At 38.8% G+C, this 13,176-nt stretch overlaps 1 protein-coding gene and 1 long non-coding RNA gene across 4 annotated transcripts in view; one reads left to right on the plus strand and one right to left on the minus strand.

Moving 5' to 3' along the window:
- LOC109863446 (GTP cyclohydrolase 1) overlaps positions 1 to 11,577 on the plus strand; it is a 13,965-nt gene extending 2,388 nt beyond the window's left edge. Inside the window, exons 1-6 of one of the 3 annotated variants that reach the window (XM_020443735.1) lie at positions 683 to 918; positions 1,417 to 1,662; positions 3,986 to 4,195; positions 6,991 to 7,156; positions 7,714 to 7,830; positions 9,330 to 11,575. In XM_020443735.1, the coding sequence (XP_020299324.1) occupies positions 1,485 to 1,662; positions 3,986 to 4,195; positions 6,991 to 7,156; positions 7,714 to 7,830; positions 9,330 to 9,459 (801 nt within the window). In that variant the 5' untranslated portion in view covers positions 683 to 918; positions 1,417 to 1,484 and the 3' untranslated portion in view covers positions 9,460 to 11,575. Of the gene's footprint in view, positions 1 to 682; positions 919 to 1,416; positions 1,663 to 3,985; positions 4,196 to 6,990; positions 7,157 to 7,713; positions 7,831 to 9,329 lie in introns of those variants that run through there. The other 2 variants (XM_020443807.1, XM_020443774.1) reach the window with 2 other exon arrangements.
- A 246-nt stretch (positions 11,578 to 11,823) lies between these two features.
- Positions 11,824 to 13,015, minus strand: LOC109863613. The gene is made up of 3 exons (XR_002251368.1): positions 12,942 to 13,015; positions 12,557 to 12,830; positions 11,824 to 12,456 (listed from the first exon to the last, which is right to left on the minus strand). It is a non-coding gene; the product is annotated as an uncharacterized LOC109863613 (long non-coding RNA).
- Positions 13,016 to 13,176: the final 161 nt, after the last annotated feature.

A 13,176-nucleotide genomic window follows, 5' to 3' on the forward strand; every position in this document is an offset into this window, starting at 1 on the left:
GCGTCTTAGGGCCGTAGTGCGGTAGTGACACTTTTCCGGACATGNGTCCCTATACTCAAATGTTTTCTACTGTTGCACTGAATAACCCCTAGAAGTTTGATCCCATAGTTCTGAAACACCCTGTATATATTTCTATATATATATATATCTTATTAATTTTCTATCGGCCCTCTTTTGTCGACTTGAACAATCACATAACGTTTGTGTGAATTTTTTGCGTACAACAATGAGTGCGGAGAATAGATTATTATATCGGAAAAAAATAGACGAGAATCGGAGGACAACAAAAAAAAAAAAAAATTTCTCCGGTGCACTTTCGAATCAAAAGGACCGCGAGGTAATTCCCCTCGCGAAATCATTTTCTCACTGTCAATCACCAGCGAATACTGAACAAAGTGCACAAAGAAAAGGGAGATCGTCGTGAAATATAATGATAAAAATCGATGGATAAACGGAAGCAGCAGATCGAAATATGAAGCAGTCCGCAAAAAAAATCGCCGAGACAAAAATCATCTCTGCCTCCCTCTCTCCGCAATCTCCACACACTTCTTGGCTCTTGACATATCAGCGAAGAGAACCATATAATAGACGAACAAAAGGGAAGGGGGAGAGAGAGAGAGAGAGAGACAGCGGCGCATATATATCGTTTCGGCAGGACTCGCGGATGACGTTTGCTCTTGCCGCCACCGGGGTCGGTCCATTCCACACAAGAGTTCCAGCTCTCTTCGCTTCAGTCGCGCTCCGCCTGTCGACGTTTGCGTTGCGGCTCTTTCGCACGTTCCTCGAGCAGTCGCACGCGGTGTGTGCCGGCTCGCTTCGATCTTTTTTTTTCTTTTTGTCCGCACGGTCGATACGCACTTTTTCCGAATTCTCGCGTTCTATGTCAGATCAATCGTCGCTTCTTTCGTTGTATCACGAGTAAGTTTCATCAGGTGAAAAAAAAAAAACAGAAGTGTCATATGCGAAGAATTTCTTGAGCGAAAGTTAATTTGCATAATGTAAAATAAAAAATAGAAATAATTTGTTTTATCGCGAAAGAAAAGAACAGCGTTAAAAGGTTTTCTTTTGTTTCGAAAAATATCGAGTCGAGTAAGTAAATTATTTTTGCGTATTTGGAAACTGTATACGTTTTTCTCGGTGAATGTTGCGACAAATGTTAAATGTCAAGCGGTTGCGAGTGATGTCAAGTAGTGGGGGGATTTTTGATAAATTAAATTTATCGCCACATGTCAAAACTGCATTAAAAAGTCTCTGTGTCAGCGTATAATGACATGTCACCGTATCTAATCTCTCGAAACAAATTGGATTTAATTAACACGCGCGTTTATGCAAAACCGCATTGCATCTGACACTTCAAAAAATTCAAATTTTTTATTTCCCCGTTTCTTCTTTCACAATACGACTTGATTTTCTCAGACGAATCTCATCGAATCGGACAGAAACGAACAATTGACAATACGGAATAAAACGAAAAATCGTCAATCATGAACGGAGTGTCGAATAAGTGCGCGAAGCTGACCTCGTTCGACGATGAGAATGACAAGCCGATGATGATGAAAAAGCCGTTATCAATGAGAACGGTTTCGTGGGGCGAAAGTATTGAGGATAGTGATCTGGAAGTTCCCGGAACCCCAAGAACACCGCGTACATCCACAACGAAAGGTATATTCTATCTTAAAACACCTCGCGTTCCTGTCAAAAACCTATCAAAAACATTCAGAGACGCCTTGAAAGAAACATCTTTCTGTCGTATTAATCGCAAGGTTTTTTTTTTTCAACATAAAATTAAATATAACTTTACACAATGTGAACTGAATCAGTCGATCTGCAACTACTGCTGATTTTTCGCTGAGTAAAGCGCGTACTCCTTTCTTTCTCTCTCTCTCTTTCTTTCTCTCTCTGAAAGAAATGCAGAAAGTTCTACGTGTAAGATTGATAATGAAACTGCTGTATAGTGGGAGCACCGTTTCGTCACAAAGTCTTAGTCTCTTCGGTTTTTGAAACGATTAGCAGATGCAAACAGAACGACGTAACGCTTGTTACCATCTCGTCGTCATGCTATTACGTCAGATTTAGATAAATGTAAAAATTTTAATCGAGACTCTCTTTGACTGAATTTATATAAACTGTAGAGCTGCTCCGAGATGTCACGTTTAATTTATGAAGTAACATCTGGGAATTTTTTATTAAAGTATTTTATCATTTTTATCTATTCTTTCCTGAGATAAATTGGTTTAACAGTCACTAAGTTCAAATATCAGAAAAATGTTTTTATGTTTTCGAAAATAGGAAACAATTATTGGATATTCTGTTCGAAGTTAAAGAAACACTTTGTCTTTGTTGTATTAGATATTTTTTAATTTTTAGATTAGTATATTTTTATATTAGTATCGATTATGCACTGAATAATTGCGACTTTTTTCTGATTTTTATTAATTTATAAAATAAAAAAAAAACAATTTGTTTTATCACGCATTAAATTTTATGAAATATCTGAAACTTTTTTTCTCTCTCTCTCTCTCTCTCTCTCTCTCTATCTATCTATCTATCTATCTATCGATCTATTTCTATCTCTTTGTTTCCATAATCATTAATCACACCACTCTGTTGAAACGATAAACAAGTATGGACAAATCTTGTCGAGTACAGTTATGATAATGTGCGACATATGACTATCTAATCTTACGAAAATTTACACGAGGCGCGGCAGGATGCTCAGGATGGTAGAAATTCAGCGGACAAAAACCAATGAATCACCTAACTTTCTCATCCATATTACACAACAATTAGCGACGCTATTTCAAAACGCGTCGCTTCAGGGAGCAAAAAAATTCAATTTTTCAATTTGTGTGATATTGTAATTGAAAATATATCACGTCTTTCAGTGTCTTGAAATTTTGAGTAGAAACTTACAAAAATAAAGATACAGCATAAAGATTTTTTCAGGTAACAAGATCTCAGGTGCAACTTGCACACGCTGTATAATTAGAGATTTTTAATAAAATTTGTGCGATAGAAAAATATACTTCTTTCAAAAATCACACAAATGGTAAGAATCTCATTGAGCAAGCAAGAAATGATTCTTACGACGCACTTCACAAGACAATGAGATTTTACTACCGCGTATACAACATCGCGTAATAATGTCAAAACGCTTGCTATTATCCGCGTAATTAAAAAATCTCGATAATCAGATCAAGTCCTTGTCAAATTGAACAATTTCACCCCTAATGAGCGCTTTGTCGCACGAATGTCGACACTGGATTCAATTACATGGTTCATTAGGCGACCGTGGTAACTAAGTTTACAACGTGGAGAATATACGCGCTTCTCTCGTCCTCATCTCGTCGTCGTCTTAGAAAATCCGATCGCTTTTGCGAGTCCGTGAATAGGGCACACGCGAAACTCTGAGTAGCAGTGTTTTACCGAACACTTTCTACGCGCTGCTTACGTGCAAATTCGAAATGCAAACTGCAATATGTCCTAAGAATCGCGTCCTTACATGACAAATCGCATTTCTTTCAACAAATACGTAACGAGAAAGAGAAAAAATACAATACTCGCGAAGGGAAGTGTGATTCTTATTAATTAAATAACACAAATTGCGCAATTGCGGCGTAGGTTGCGTTGTCGTACAATCCGTCAGTTCATTGGTGAATTAACATGAAACACTAATTGATTAACTCAATCAAATGTGAATCCGACTATAAATGTAATATCGATATAGTTTTCACGCGCCGATAAATGCCGAACAACTTAATTGCTCACACGCGTCGATTTTTCGCTACTACGAAGATGCGCGAGACACCGAGGTCATGACACGCGATAACGAAGATGTTAGCAAGTCTCCTCCGTCGCGTCATTGTCGAGCGAAAATACCGATCATCACGTGAAGAAAAACAATACGTATCGATCATCGGAATTTCACGATCGTTTCGAGCGATTTATTTTCAATAACCCTGGATTTGGTCGTGTATGCTTTCAGGTCACGAAAAATGCATGTTCCATCACGATCTGGAACTGGACCATCGACCACCGACGCGAGAGGCCATGATACCGGAAATGTCTCGCAGTTACAAACTGCTTCTGAGCTCGCTGGGCGAAAATCCGGAGCGACAAGGACTGCTAAAGACTCCGGAACGTGCCGCAAAAGCGATGCTGTTCTTCACGAAGGGATACGATCAGAGTCTCGATGGTGAGTCTTATCACTCGATATTATTGAACGACACGCTGCAAACATGAGCTTGTGACATATGTTCAGGAATTATGACCGTAACAAAAAAAAAAAAAGAACGGCGAAGCAAAAATAGTGCAGCCTTGATTTGATGGCTAATGCGAGGTTGCGTACGAGAGACAAGATCCGCGTATGGAATGAATTTTACAAGAGACAATTACACGCGATCGCGGTCCATCGGTTTTTATTGCTCAATATAGCGACCGATCGCTCGCGGCGGCTGCTCTACTACAAATCTACCTGTTCTTTCCTTTCTTCCCTAACGTTGCAATTATTGAAATGAATTGTTACGACATTTCGCGTCTCGATTCATGGCCAACAAGATCATTTTTCAATCGTTGAATCGTTAATGTTCTTTAACAATAATTAATATTTCTATATCAAGAGAACCATATATGTAGGTATATATAAAAAAAATATTTATTTGTTACATTACATTAGTGATGTAAAACACCAAACTATAATAATAAAAACATACGCGAAAAGCGCGATGTATGTGACTTCGTTAAAATCCATATTGAGCTTTTAAAGCAGTTTCGCTGCCTGACAATTTCGTGGAATTTTAAAAAAAGTTCAGAACGCATAGAACAAGGTTCCGGAGAAAGGCCGCAAAGTCGAGACTTTAAGAGAGAGAGAGAGAGCAATGCGGTAATTAACTGTCGCGGGGTAACCAGATTTCTTTTATTATACGAATAATACGACGCGGAATTGTATAGAGAGAGAGACGTGCGCGTCTCACTACTTCTCTCGTGAGAGTATAGCACAATTTTTTATTTTTTTTACTTTCACACAACCTGCCCTCTACTGAGTGAAGAAGGACGGGAAAGAGGGAAGAAAAAGAATGAGACTCGCCAAAGAGGCGAGATGGGGTGGGATTTAAGTGCGATTCATAGAAAGGAGAGCGTAAAGCTCTTGATATAAATGGGAGGTTCTCTCCCAGAGAAACGCGCGCGCGTGGCACAAGTTGAGTGAAAAATTCTCCCTCCTATATACCTTTTTTCTCTTTTTTTCGCGTGTGACGTGCAGCGTCAATATCAATGCGTTCGAACAATTGCAAGATGCGTTAAGATTTGGAGGAAGAATCTTGTTTCACACAAACAAAACGATGCAAAAATGTAATAACTGAAATATACTGATAACAATTGGATCTGCCACTAATCTAGTCGGATTATTGCCGTCGGATTTATTGAATCGCACATCTGTTTTTATTCAACAATGTCATATCTAATGAGTGAGTGACAGCGAGTGACACTCTCTCTCTCTCTCTCTCGCGCGCGCGCGCTTTGTTGGAAATAATTAATTAATTTCCTAATGTGAAGTAGCGAATGTTTGTATCATCCGTTCCGTCGTTTAAATCGCTCGCGAGAAACTCGTGTCAGCAAGCTATTTCTCTTTCGAGGCGTTTGCGATAATCAAGCATCGTTCCGAGCGAAACGGGGAAGCAAGTAGAAGTGATAAATGAGGACCTTTAATTCACTTCGGCTTAGCTCGAACAGCCTCGAAGAGACCCTCGAGATAAGCTCTTACGGTTAACACGGTCCGGTGAATTCGAAACGAGAGGCACTTTCGCTATGAAAGCTCAAACACCCTCGCCCACCGAATTATTCTCTCGAACAGACAATTCCAGATACTGTGGCTTTTATCTCGTCTGCTCTTGAATTTTCTTTAATAAGTTTAAGTTTCCTCGTATATATAAGATGTTCCCACACAGAACAAAAACTTCTTTTAATCGTCAACAGCTTCATACAATCTATCTAACAGATGTCTAATGGAGGTTTTGTTCTGTGTGGGTTTCTTATCGATAAAAGTTTTACGGAAGGAGCATTCTTCGTGATGAAAAATGTTAAAAATGATATGACGCGAGAGAGCGAAGGAGCTTGTAAAAATTTAATCGAATCGTCGAAAGCCGATCACGTTTGAGCCATCGGGTCGAAAAATCGAGCTCTACACTCGCGAGAGAGCACTCGACGCGAACAGAGAAAAGGAAATTGCCTAGCGCGCTTGTACCGTAGACGCGTGACGCGTGAGACGTTGACGTGATCCTGCTTGAGAGTTGTGCATTTTCTGGAAAAGCGGAGGGATAAATTAAATCGGGAAATTCAATTATTAAACGTCGGGAAATTATTTTCTGTCACAAGAGAATCGGATTAACGTACTTTTCTCTCTCGTTTATATTTTGCAAGAAGTTGTGTGTTAGTTTCGATCTCGCGCACACGAGTTACGAACACGGATGGAAAATTCTTGGGAGCTTATATAACGCGATGATTGTGTCTCACCTCCCGCAGTGAACGCAATCGGGAGAGCGAGAGTTCGTTTCGTCTCGTTGTCGGTCATTGCGAAGGTGTTTCTTGTTAAAGTTGCCATGGAAACCGTGCGGAGAGCACCCCCATTATCTAGCTCCACCGACACGTAGCTGACGACCGTTCGCTCGTACGTACGTACGCAACCACCACTGGGATCCATTCGGTGCAGTAAGTAGGTCAATATCGGGCAAATCACAACGATAACCCGCCCGCGTCGGGAGAACGAAAGAATATTTCTTCTCGCGACTCGAGGGAGCAATACACGTGGCAACGATTTCTTTTGTCTCTCTAGTTTCTAAATTAAAGCTGCATCGAGATCGTGCGTTCTCAATCATTTGATTCGCACGACTGAAAAACAAAAATTTGATTATTTTGCAAAATTTAAATTTTATCTATTTTTTATTCTACGCGAATGAAGTTACTGATAGAAGTTGCTTGGTTTTTTTGTTGCAGAAGTAATTAACGATGCGGTGTTCGACGAGGATCACGACGAGATGGTGGTAGTTAAGGACATAGAGATGTTCAGCATGTGCGAGCATCACTTGGTGCCGTTTTACGGCAAAGTATCAATCGGCTATCTTCCTTGCAAAAAGATACTGGGTCTCAGCAAGCTCGCCAGGTATTTTTATTGATTCGCGCGATATCTATTCGTGATTTATATTTTTCTACAAAAAAAAAAAAAAAAAAAAAAAAGACTTTGTTCGGTTTTTTTTTGCTAGTTTTTTTCTTTTTTAAATTCCCAGCACTCGGCAATTTCGTCGAGCTGCGCCAGAGACTTTTAGCCTTGATCGGTGACATATTTAAAACAGAAAGAAAGATCGAGACTATGAGTCTTTTGGTCTCTCCTAAGACTGTGCACACTTTCACGCACGGTAACGGAGTCGGGTTACACTTGTTAAACGCCACTTAAAAACCGAGTAAACGACCGATAATGTAAACTATTACACGATATACGATACCGACAATTTCGAACGCCGGTGTTTCGAAAACACCGTTAGCTTTTTCACAGCTTTTAGCGTCAACAATGCGCACGCATTGCGCACACACGACAGTTTCTAGATAATGGAAAGAAAGAAGGATAGTATATTTGCGTATACTCGACCTCAATTTTAAAACGGGAGATACTTCGATGAACTCTTGGGAATAACCTTGAGCAAAAAACTTTTTGTTCTTCAGGATCGTGGAAATTTTCAGCAGACGCTTACAAGTCCAGGAGCGGCTTACCAAACAGATTGCCATGGCGGTTACGAAGGCTGTGCAACCTGCGGGAGTCGCAGTTGTGGTCGAGGGAATGTATGTATTTCTTTTACTTCTCAAATAAACTCAGTTTGTAATATCGCTTTTGCATGCCAAGCAGCGCGATCACATTTCTCCTCTGTTCCTTTCCACGTTCAAGAAACGAAACCGTGAGGAGCGCTTGGCACTTCTCGCATATATATTTTTGCGACCGCTTCGCGATAAAAAAAATTAACTTACGCGTTCAATCTACGCGATGAAACAATCTTTTATTAAAATAAAATGCTGTTTTTGATTTTCGAACAAGTCGAAAGTTTTGCGAAAAATCTGCAATAGAGAGGGGATTGATCGCGAACCGATTCAGGAAATATCGCGGTGATATATTGTACAACGTTTGAACCAGCTGAGAGATTTCCTTTCAATCCGCAGTCCTGGGAAAGGACTCTTGGAGTATAGAATAATGTTTTGCAGGTGAAACGATCGCATTCCGCAAAAGAGCACGACCTTGTGCTACTGCTAAACGCGTGCACACGAACGTTGCGAGACGTGTGTGGCGATAGAAGTTTTGCGATAATTAAAAGCGTTCACATAACGATCCGGTTGTTTGCGCGTTACTACACGGCGCGCGCATTATAGCGAACCGATTAATCTCCGACGGGGGATGTCATCGAGTGTCACCTCGATGACTATAGTCGGAGGTTATTAATCTTCACGTGTGCAATTAACATCGAAAATCTGATCGGAACTGTATGTGATCGTGAATAATTCAAGAGAAAATCAGCGCCACGTGCGCGCATGTGATTCGATCGTTGATTTACATTTTTCGCATTTTTTCCTCGAATCTCGATAATAACCGCGGAGAAGACGTCAATAACAGAATAGCGCAGGAATCAATTGGGAAATCGGATCGCGAGAAATGATTCGTAACACTATTGCCGAGGAAATATTTTTGTCGGTATCCACGTTATTTATAAACATCTCGCGAATACACGTTTGGTGATTATTGGCGCTATTTCGGTTCAATATTCGCGTTATTATTTTATTACCGAGTCCCAATGAGGATAATTTCTCAGCATTATTTTTCGCCGCGTCCCGAAAATGACAAATCGATAACACGTAATAACATTATCGATACTATTTTCGTTCGAACCGACGGTATATTTACGGTTGATCCGCGAATATAATTTATCAGAACCCTCTTCCGCTGTCTCGCGTTCTCCGATTCGCTCTGCGCGAAATTGAGATTTATTACGTCAAAATGCTAAATCTCTCGAACGGAAGCTATTATTGCGATTTTGCGACGGAAAACGCTTTTCTCGTTTCTCAAAAAAGCTGGAAAATTTACTCGCGATACACGGAGAGTCGCAGTTTAGCATTAAATCAAATCTTATACCGCTCGAGATTGCAAATCGAAACGGACGATAAGATCAGATGAATTAACGGTATAACACGCAGTTTTCTTATCTAAAACTTTGTTATACAATAAATTCACGACGCACGTACGCGTGTTTAATTGTCGAAGAAGAAAAAAATTCCTTTACATACGTGTTTTGCAGGCATCTCTGTATGATTATGCGAGGTGTACAGAAGATAAATAGCAAGACAGTTACCTCGACGATGCTGGGCGTGTTCCGGGACGATCCCAAGACCCGCGAGGAGTTCTTGAATCTGGTACACAACAAATAAACGGTCGGAAACGCACGTCGCGGGTGTGTGCCGCTGGCTGGAGGAACCACTAATCTAATGAGAGCGGTCATCATCCGAACGTGTTTCATCATCCTACCTCGTTGCAAAGGCCTCGTCCGAGGGATTCCGGAAAATCGCCGTCACTCCGGAAGTCTCTCCTTGTGTGTTCCGTTTATAATTTACCGAAATTTTATTAATTTACATATTTGAGAAACGCAGCGCGCGTGTTTTTTTTTTTTTTTTTTTATTAATTTTTACTTCGAGAGAAATTTATAGCGCGCGTAACGAGACCGCGGCGACGGTTCTCGTTTGCTTCTTCTCTTTCAAGCGCGATCGGGAAGTTCACGGCCAGATCACTGTCCGGATCGCGAACATAGAGATGCGAATAGTGCGCATCCCGCGCGTTTACAAGTAAACGCGCTTAAACTGCTGATCGAGTGACACTGACAATAGCAACGATTGGCAATATAAATATTAGCGACAGTTCGTTTTGTGAAAATCGCTCGCAATTCGAAGTAACGACGATGATGCAGAATTCGCGAGCGGTTTGTCCACAACCGAGGACAGCGAAGAACGAATGAGCAGCGAAATAATAGATGACTAACAGCGGTAGTTTGAAAGTCAAGTACTTAAATGGCAAAGATAAATGATCATGAGAACAATTTTGTCGAAAGATCTTTTCTATTTGCTGCTCCTTCAGCAGAGCAACTTCGTTCCCTCGCAGTTGTTAGGAAAATTATCATCGAAAGCGTTGCTGCCTTGGTCGACACAAACTCGCGCATCCAAGGAATTGACAAGCTTCTCTTGTGGCAATAAATTTAAAGATGCATCTCGTAGATAAATTCCCTCGGAAAATACTCGATTCCTTCGTTTGTTTGTGTCGATCCGGCGATCTTTCGGTGTTAAAGTTTTTTTAAATCTTCGTTGAACACGTGTCTTAATAACATTCGACATCTTATTGTGCGCGCTTGCGTAATTCGCGACTGCGAAACTCGACAGCCATGAGTTTCGCATTGTTGCCGATTTGTATATCGCGCGTATATTTTGTTCGGTATTTTTATATTCAGTATGTAATAAACGCACTTGATGATCAAGATAGTACAATGAAACCTAAAATCTGTCCTTTACCGAAGCCATCGAAACAGACATTCGTATATATTTCGGTAATAATTTTAAATTTGAAAAGAGATTGTCACTCAAAGTTACACAAAGAAAAGTTATTTGCATCACCAATGCGTTTATTATTATTATTTTTTTATATTATTAGACAGTTAATACATTTCTATCTTTTTGAACAATTGTTTTAGTTCTTGCGTGTTTACGTTTGAGACACAAAATAGCAGTTTCTTCAAAGAGATTTGCAAATGCGTCGCAGAATGCGCACTGTTTCAGCCATGCACTGCGCATCGTGACGAAACATATAATTGTTTTCGAGGTTCGCACTTTATTTGCTTATCCTTCCTACCGAGCGAGCAAATTGCTCTTCCGGTAGATTTAACTTTCCCTGTTTTCTCCGGGAAAAGTTAAATTACCAGCTCTCGATCATCGCGTTGTGGTTTATAAGCCGAGATGCGTTCATTCCGCAAAGCAATTCCGCGAACTTATGTGTTCATTTCTCACGTATTTAAATCCACTACATTTACGAATTAATTTAAGAAGATGATTTATTTAAGATTGTGAACATATTTTTTTTTTTTTAACGAAGTTTATATGTTACCGTTACACTCTTTACTTTGTGTGGGTTTGTGGCTAATCTAAAAAAAAAAAAAAAAGCATCGCACGTTACATCGAAAGTTTTAATTTATAAAAGTGCGATACATTTTATTGTATGTACATATCGACTTTTTGTTAGAAACAAGCGTGCCGAAACTTCCTGCCTCGACAGACCGAAGCCGAAAATGCGAGCTTTGGTATATATAATTTATCAGATTATATTTTCTGTCGTAAAGGAAAAGCAAAGAGATACATAGTTCGAATTACATTTGTGAAAAAGCAAACGTTCAATATTTGTAATATTTTTCTGACAACGTATTTGAATAAAGTTATATTTATATTTTCGAAACGAGGCGCGCGCTTCTCTCACCTCATTGCTCATTTTCCTTCTTATTCCTACTTTTACGTAAAAACCTGTCGCTAAACAGACGGAAACTACATTTATATTTTTATATTGCTATAAATATTCTAGAAATAAAACATTTACAGAATTGCATAAAAAATTTTAAAAAATATATATTTATATATATATATATTAATATTTATATATATTTATAAATATAAAAATATAATATTTATATATATAAAAATATTTATATATATTTATATATATATATATTAATATATATATATTAATTATCCAAACTCTGAAAAAGAAAAGAAATATCACTTCGCATTCTATTTTTATTAATGCTGCCAATCGCATTAATTTTTATGCCAACTTGGCATTTAACATATACGCGTGCTGTTGAAGTTTCTTGTGCAAAATATATTTGTGGAACAAATCAAGAATCCGACTTATACTCTTGATGCCTAAATAATTTGCGTCTACTGTTGTGATACAAATCACTTTTCGCGAAATAACGTTCCCAAATTTCACACTAATTTCCTTCGTGAAATCCAGCATCCGTTTCTTTCTCGCCGAACTAGCGATAAATCACGGGTGTTAATTAGACACGACATTGGATAGCGATAAAATCACCGATTAACGCGAGATTCCAAGACATCGTTAAAACAAATATATGTACACAAACAAAATCAAAGACACATTTCGATGTCTTGCATGGCACTCTCGTATTTCAAGTATCAAAAATGTTTTACATTTTTTTCAATTTCTAAAAAATGATACAACGAAAAAAATATAAAACGTAGACTAATTATTATTCAATGATAATTGCGCTTTTTTTTTGCTTATTTCGAAGCTTACGATGTCTTAACTTTGCCAGAACCTTGCTGGCTTCGCCGAGATTGTCACGCGCGCACTTGATTATCTCATCTACGTCTCTGTGTTAATGAACAGAAATTTTCTTCTCTTAAAACACAAAAATGAAAATAATTGAATCAATATACCTGCATTTTTTTTGTTACAGTTAAAGCAATTCACCCAACAGATTCCAGCATCCGAGACAAGCTACACGAATCGCGTGTGAGAATACACTGTTCGTTTCGATCAGTCGTACTTTCTTCCAGTTGCTCTAATCTTTCTAGAGATGACGATGATGGCGTCATTAATTGAAATGCTCCGAATGTTCGAGAAATAGAGTCTGTTAGTTTAAGAAAATATTCCTCCAGAACATCTGGATGATCCGCATCGTCCGGAAGACAATTGCAAGCCTTCGAATTAATCTCAGAGTTCATTTTTCTATATTCCGTAATTTCTGATGTTCGTTGATCGTAATAAAATCCGATTGTGTAAAAGAAAGAGAAGAATATTTATTTGGGGTTGAAGAAAAAAAATAATAAAAATATAAATTACTCTAAAACCTTACCAAGTAAAAATATATTAGTAACGAAAAGTCTGACGAAATGATGGTTGTGTGCGCGTGTGTTTGTTACTTTATTTTTAAAGAACTAGCACAACACAGGCGCGCGTTACACGCGCGCTATTATAATTTTATGTGATATAACAGACACGCGCTACGCGCGCGCTATTACTTTTACATTACATTCTATATATTACTTTACTTATCTTCAAGAAAGAAAAATAATAATTAACAAACAAGT

The sequence above is a fragment of the Pseudomyrmex gracilis genome, unplaced genomic scaffold, assembly GCF_002006095.1.
Source record: "Pseudomyrmex gracilis isolate BER0280 unplaced genomic scaffold, ASM200609v1 scaffold_0, whole genome shotgun sequence".
In the NCBI taxonomy this organism is placed as follows: Eukaryota; Metazoa; Arthropoda; class Insecta; order Hymenoptera; family Formicidae; genus Pseudomyrmex; species Pseudomyrmex gracilis.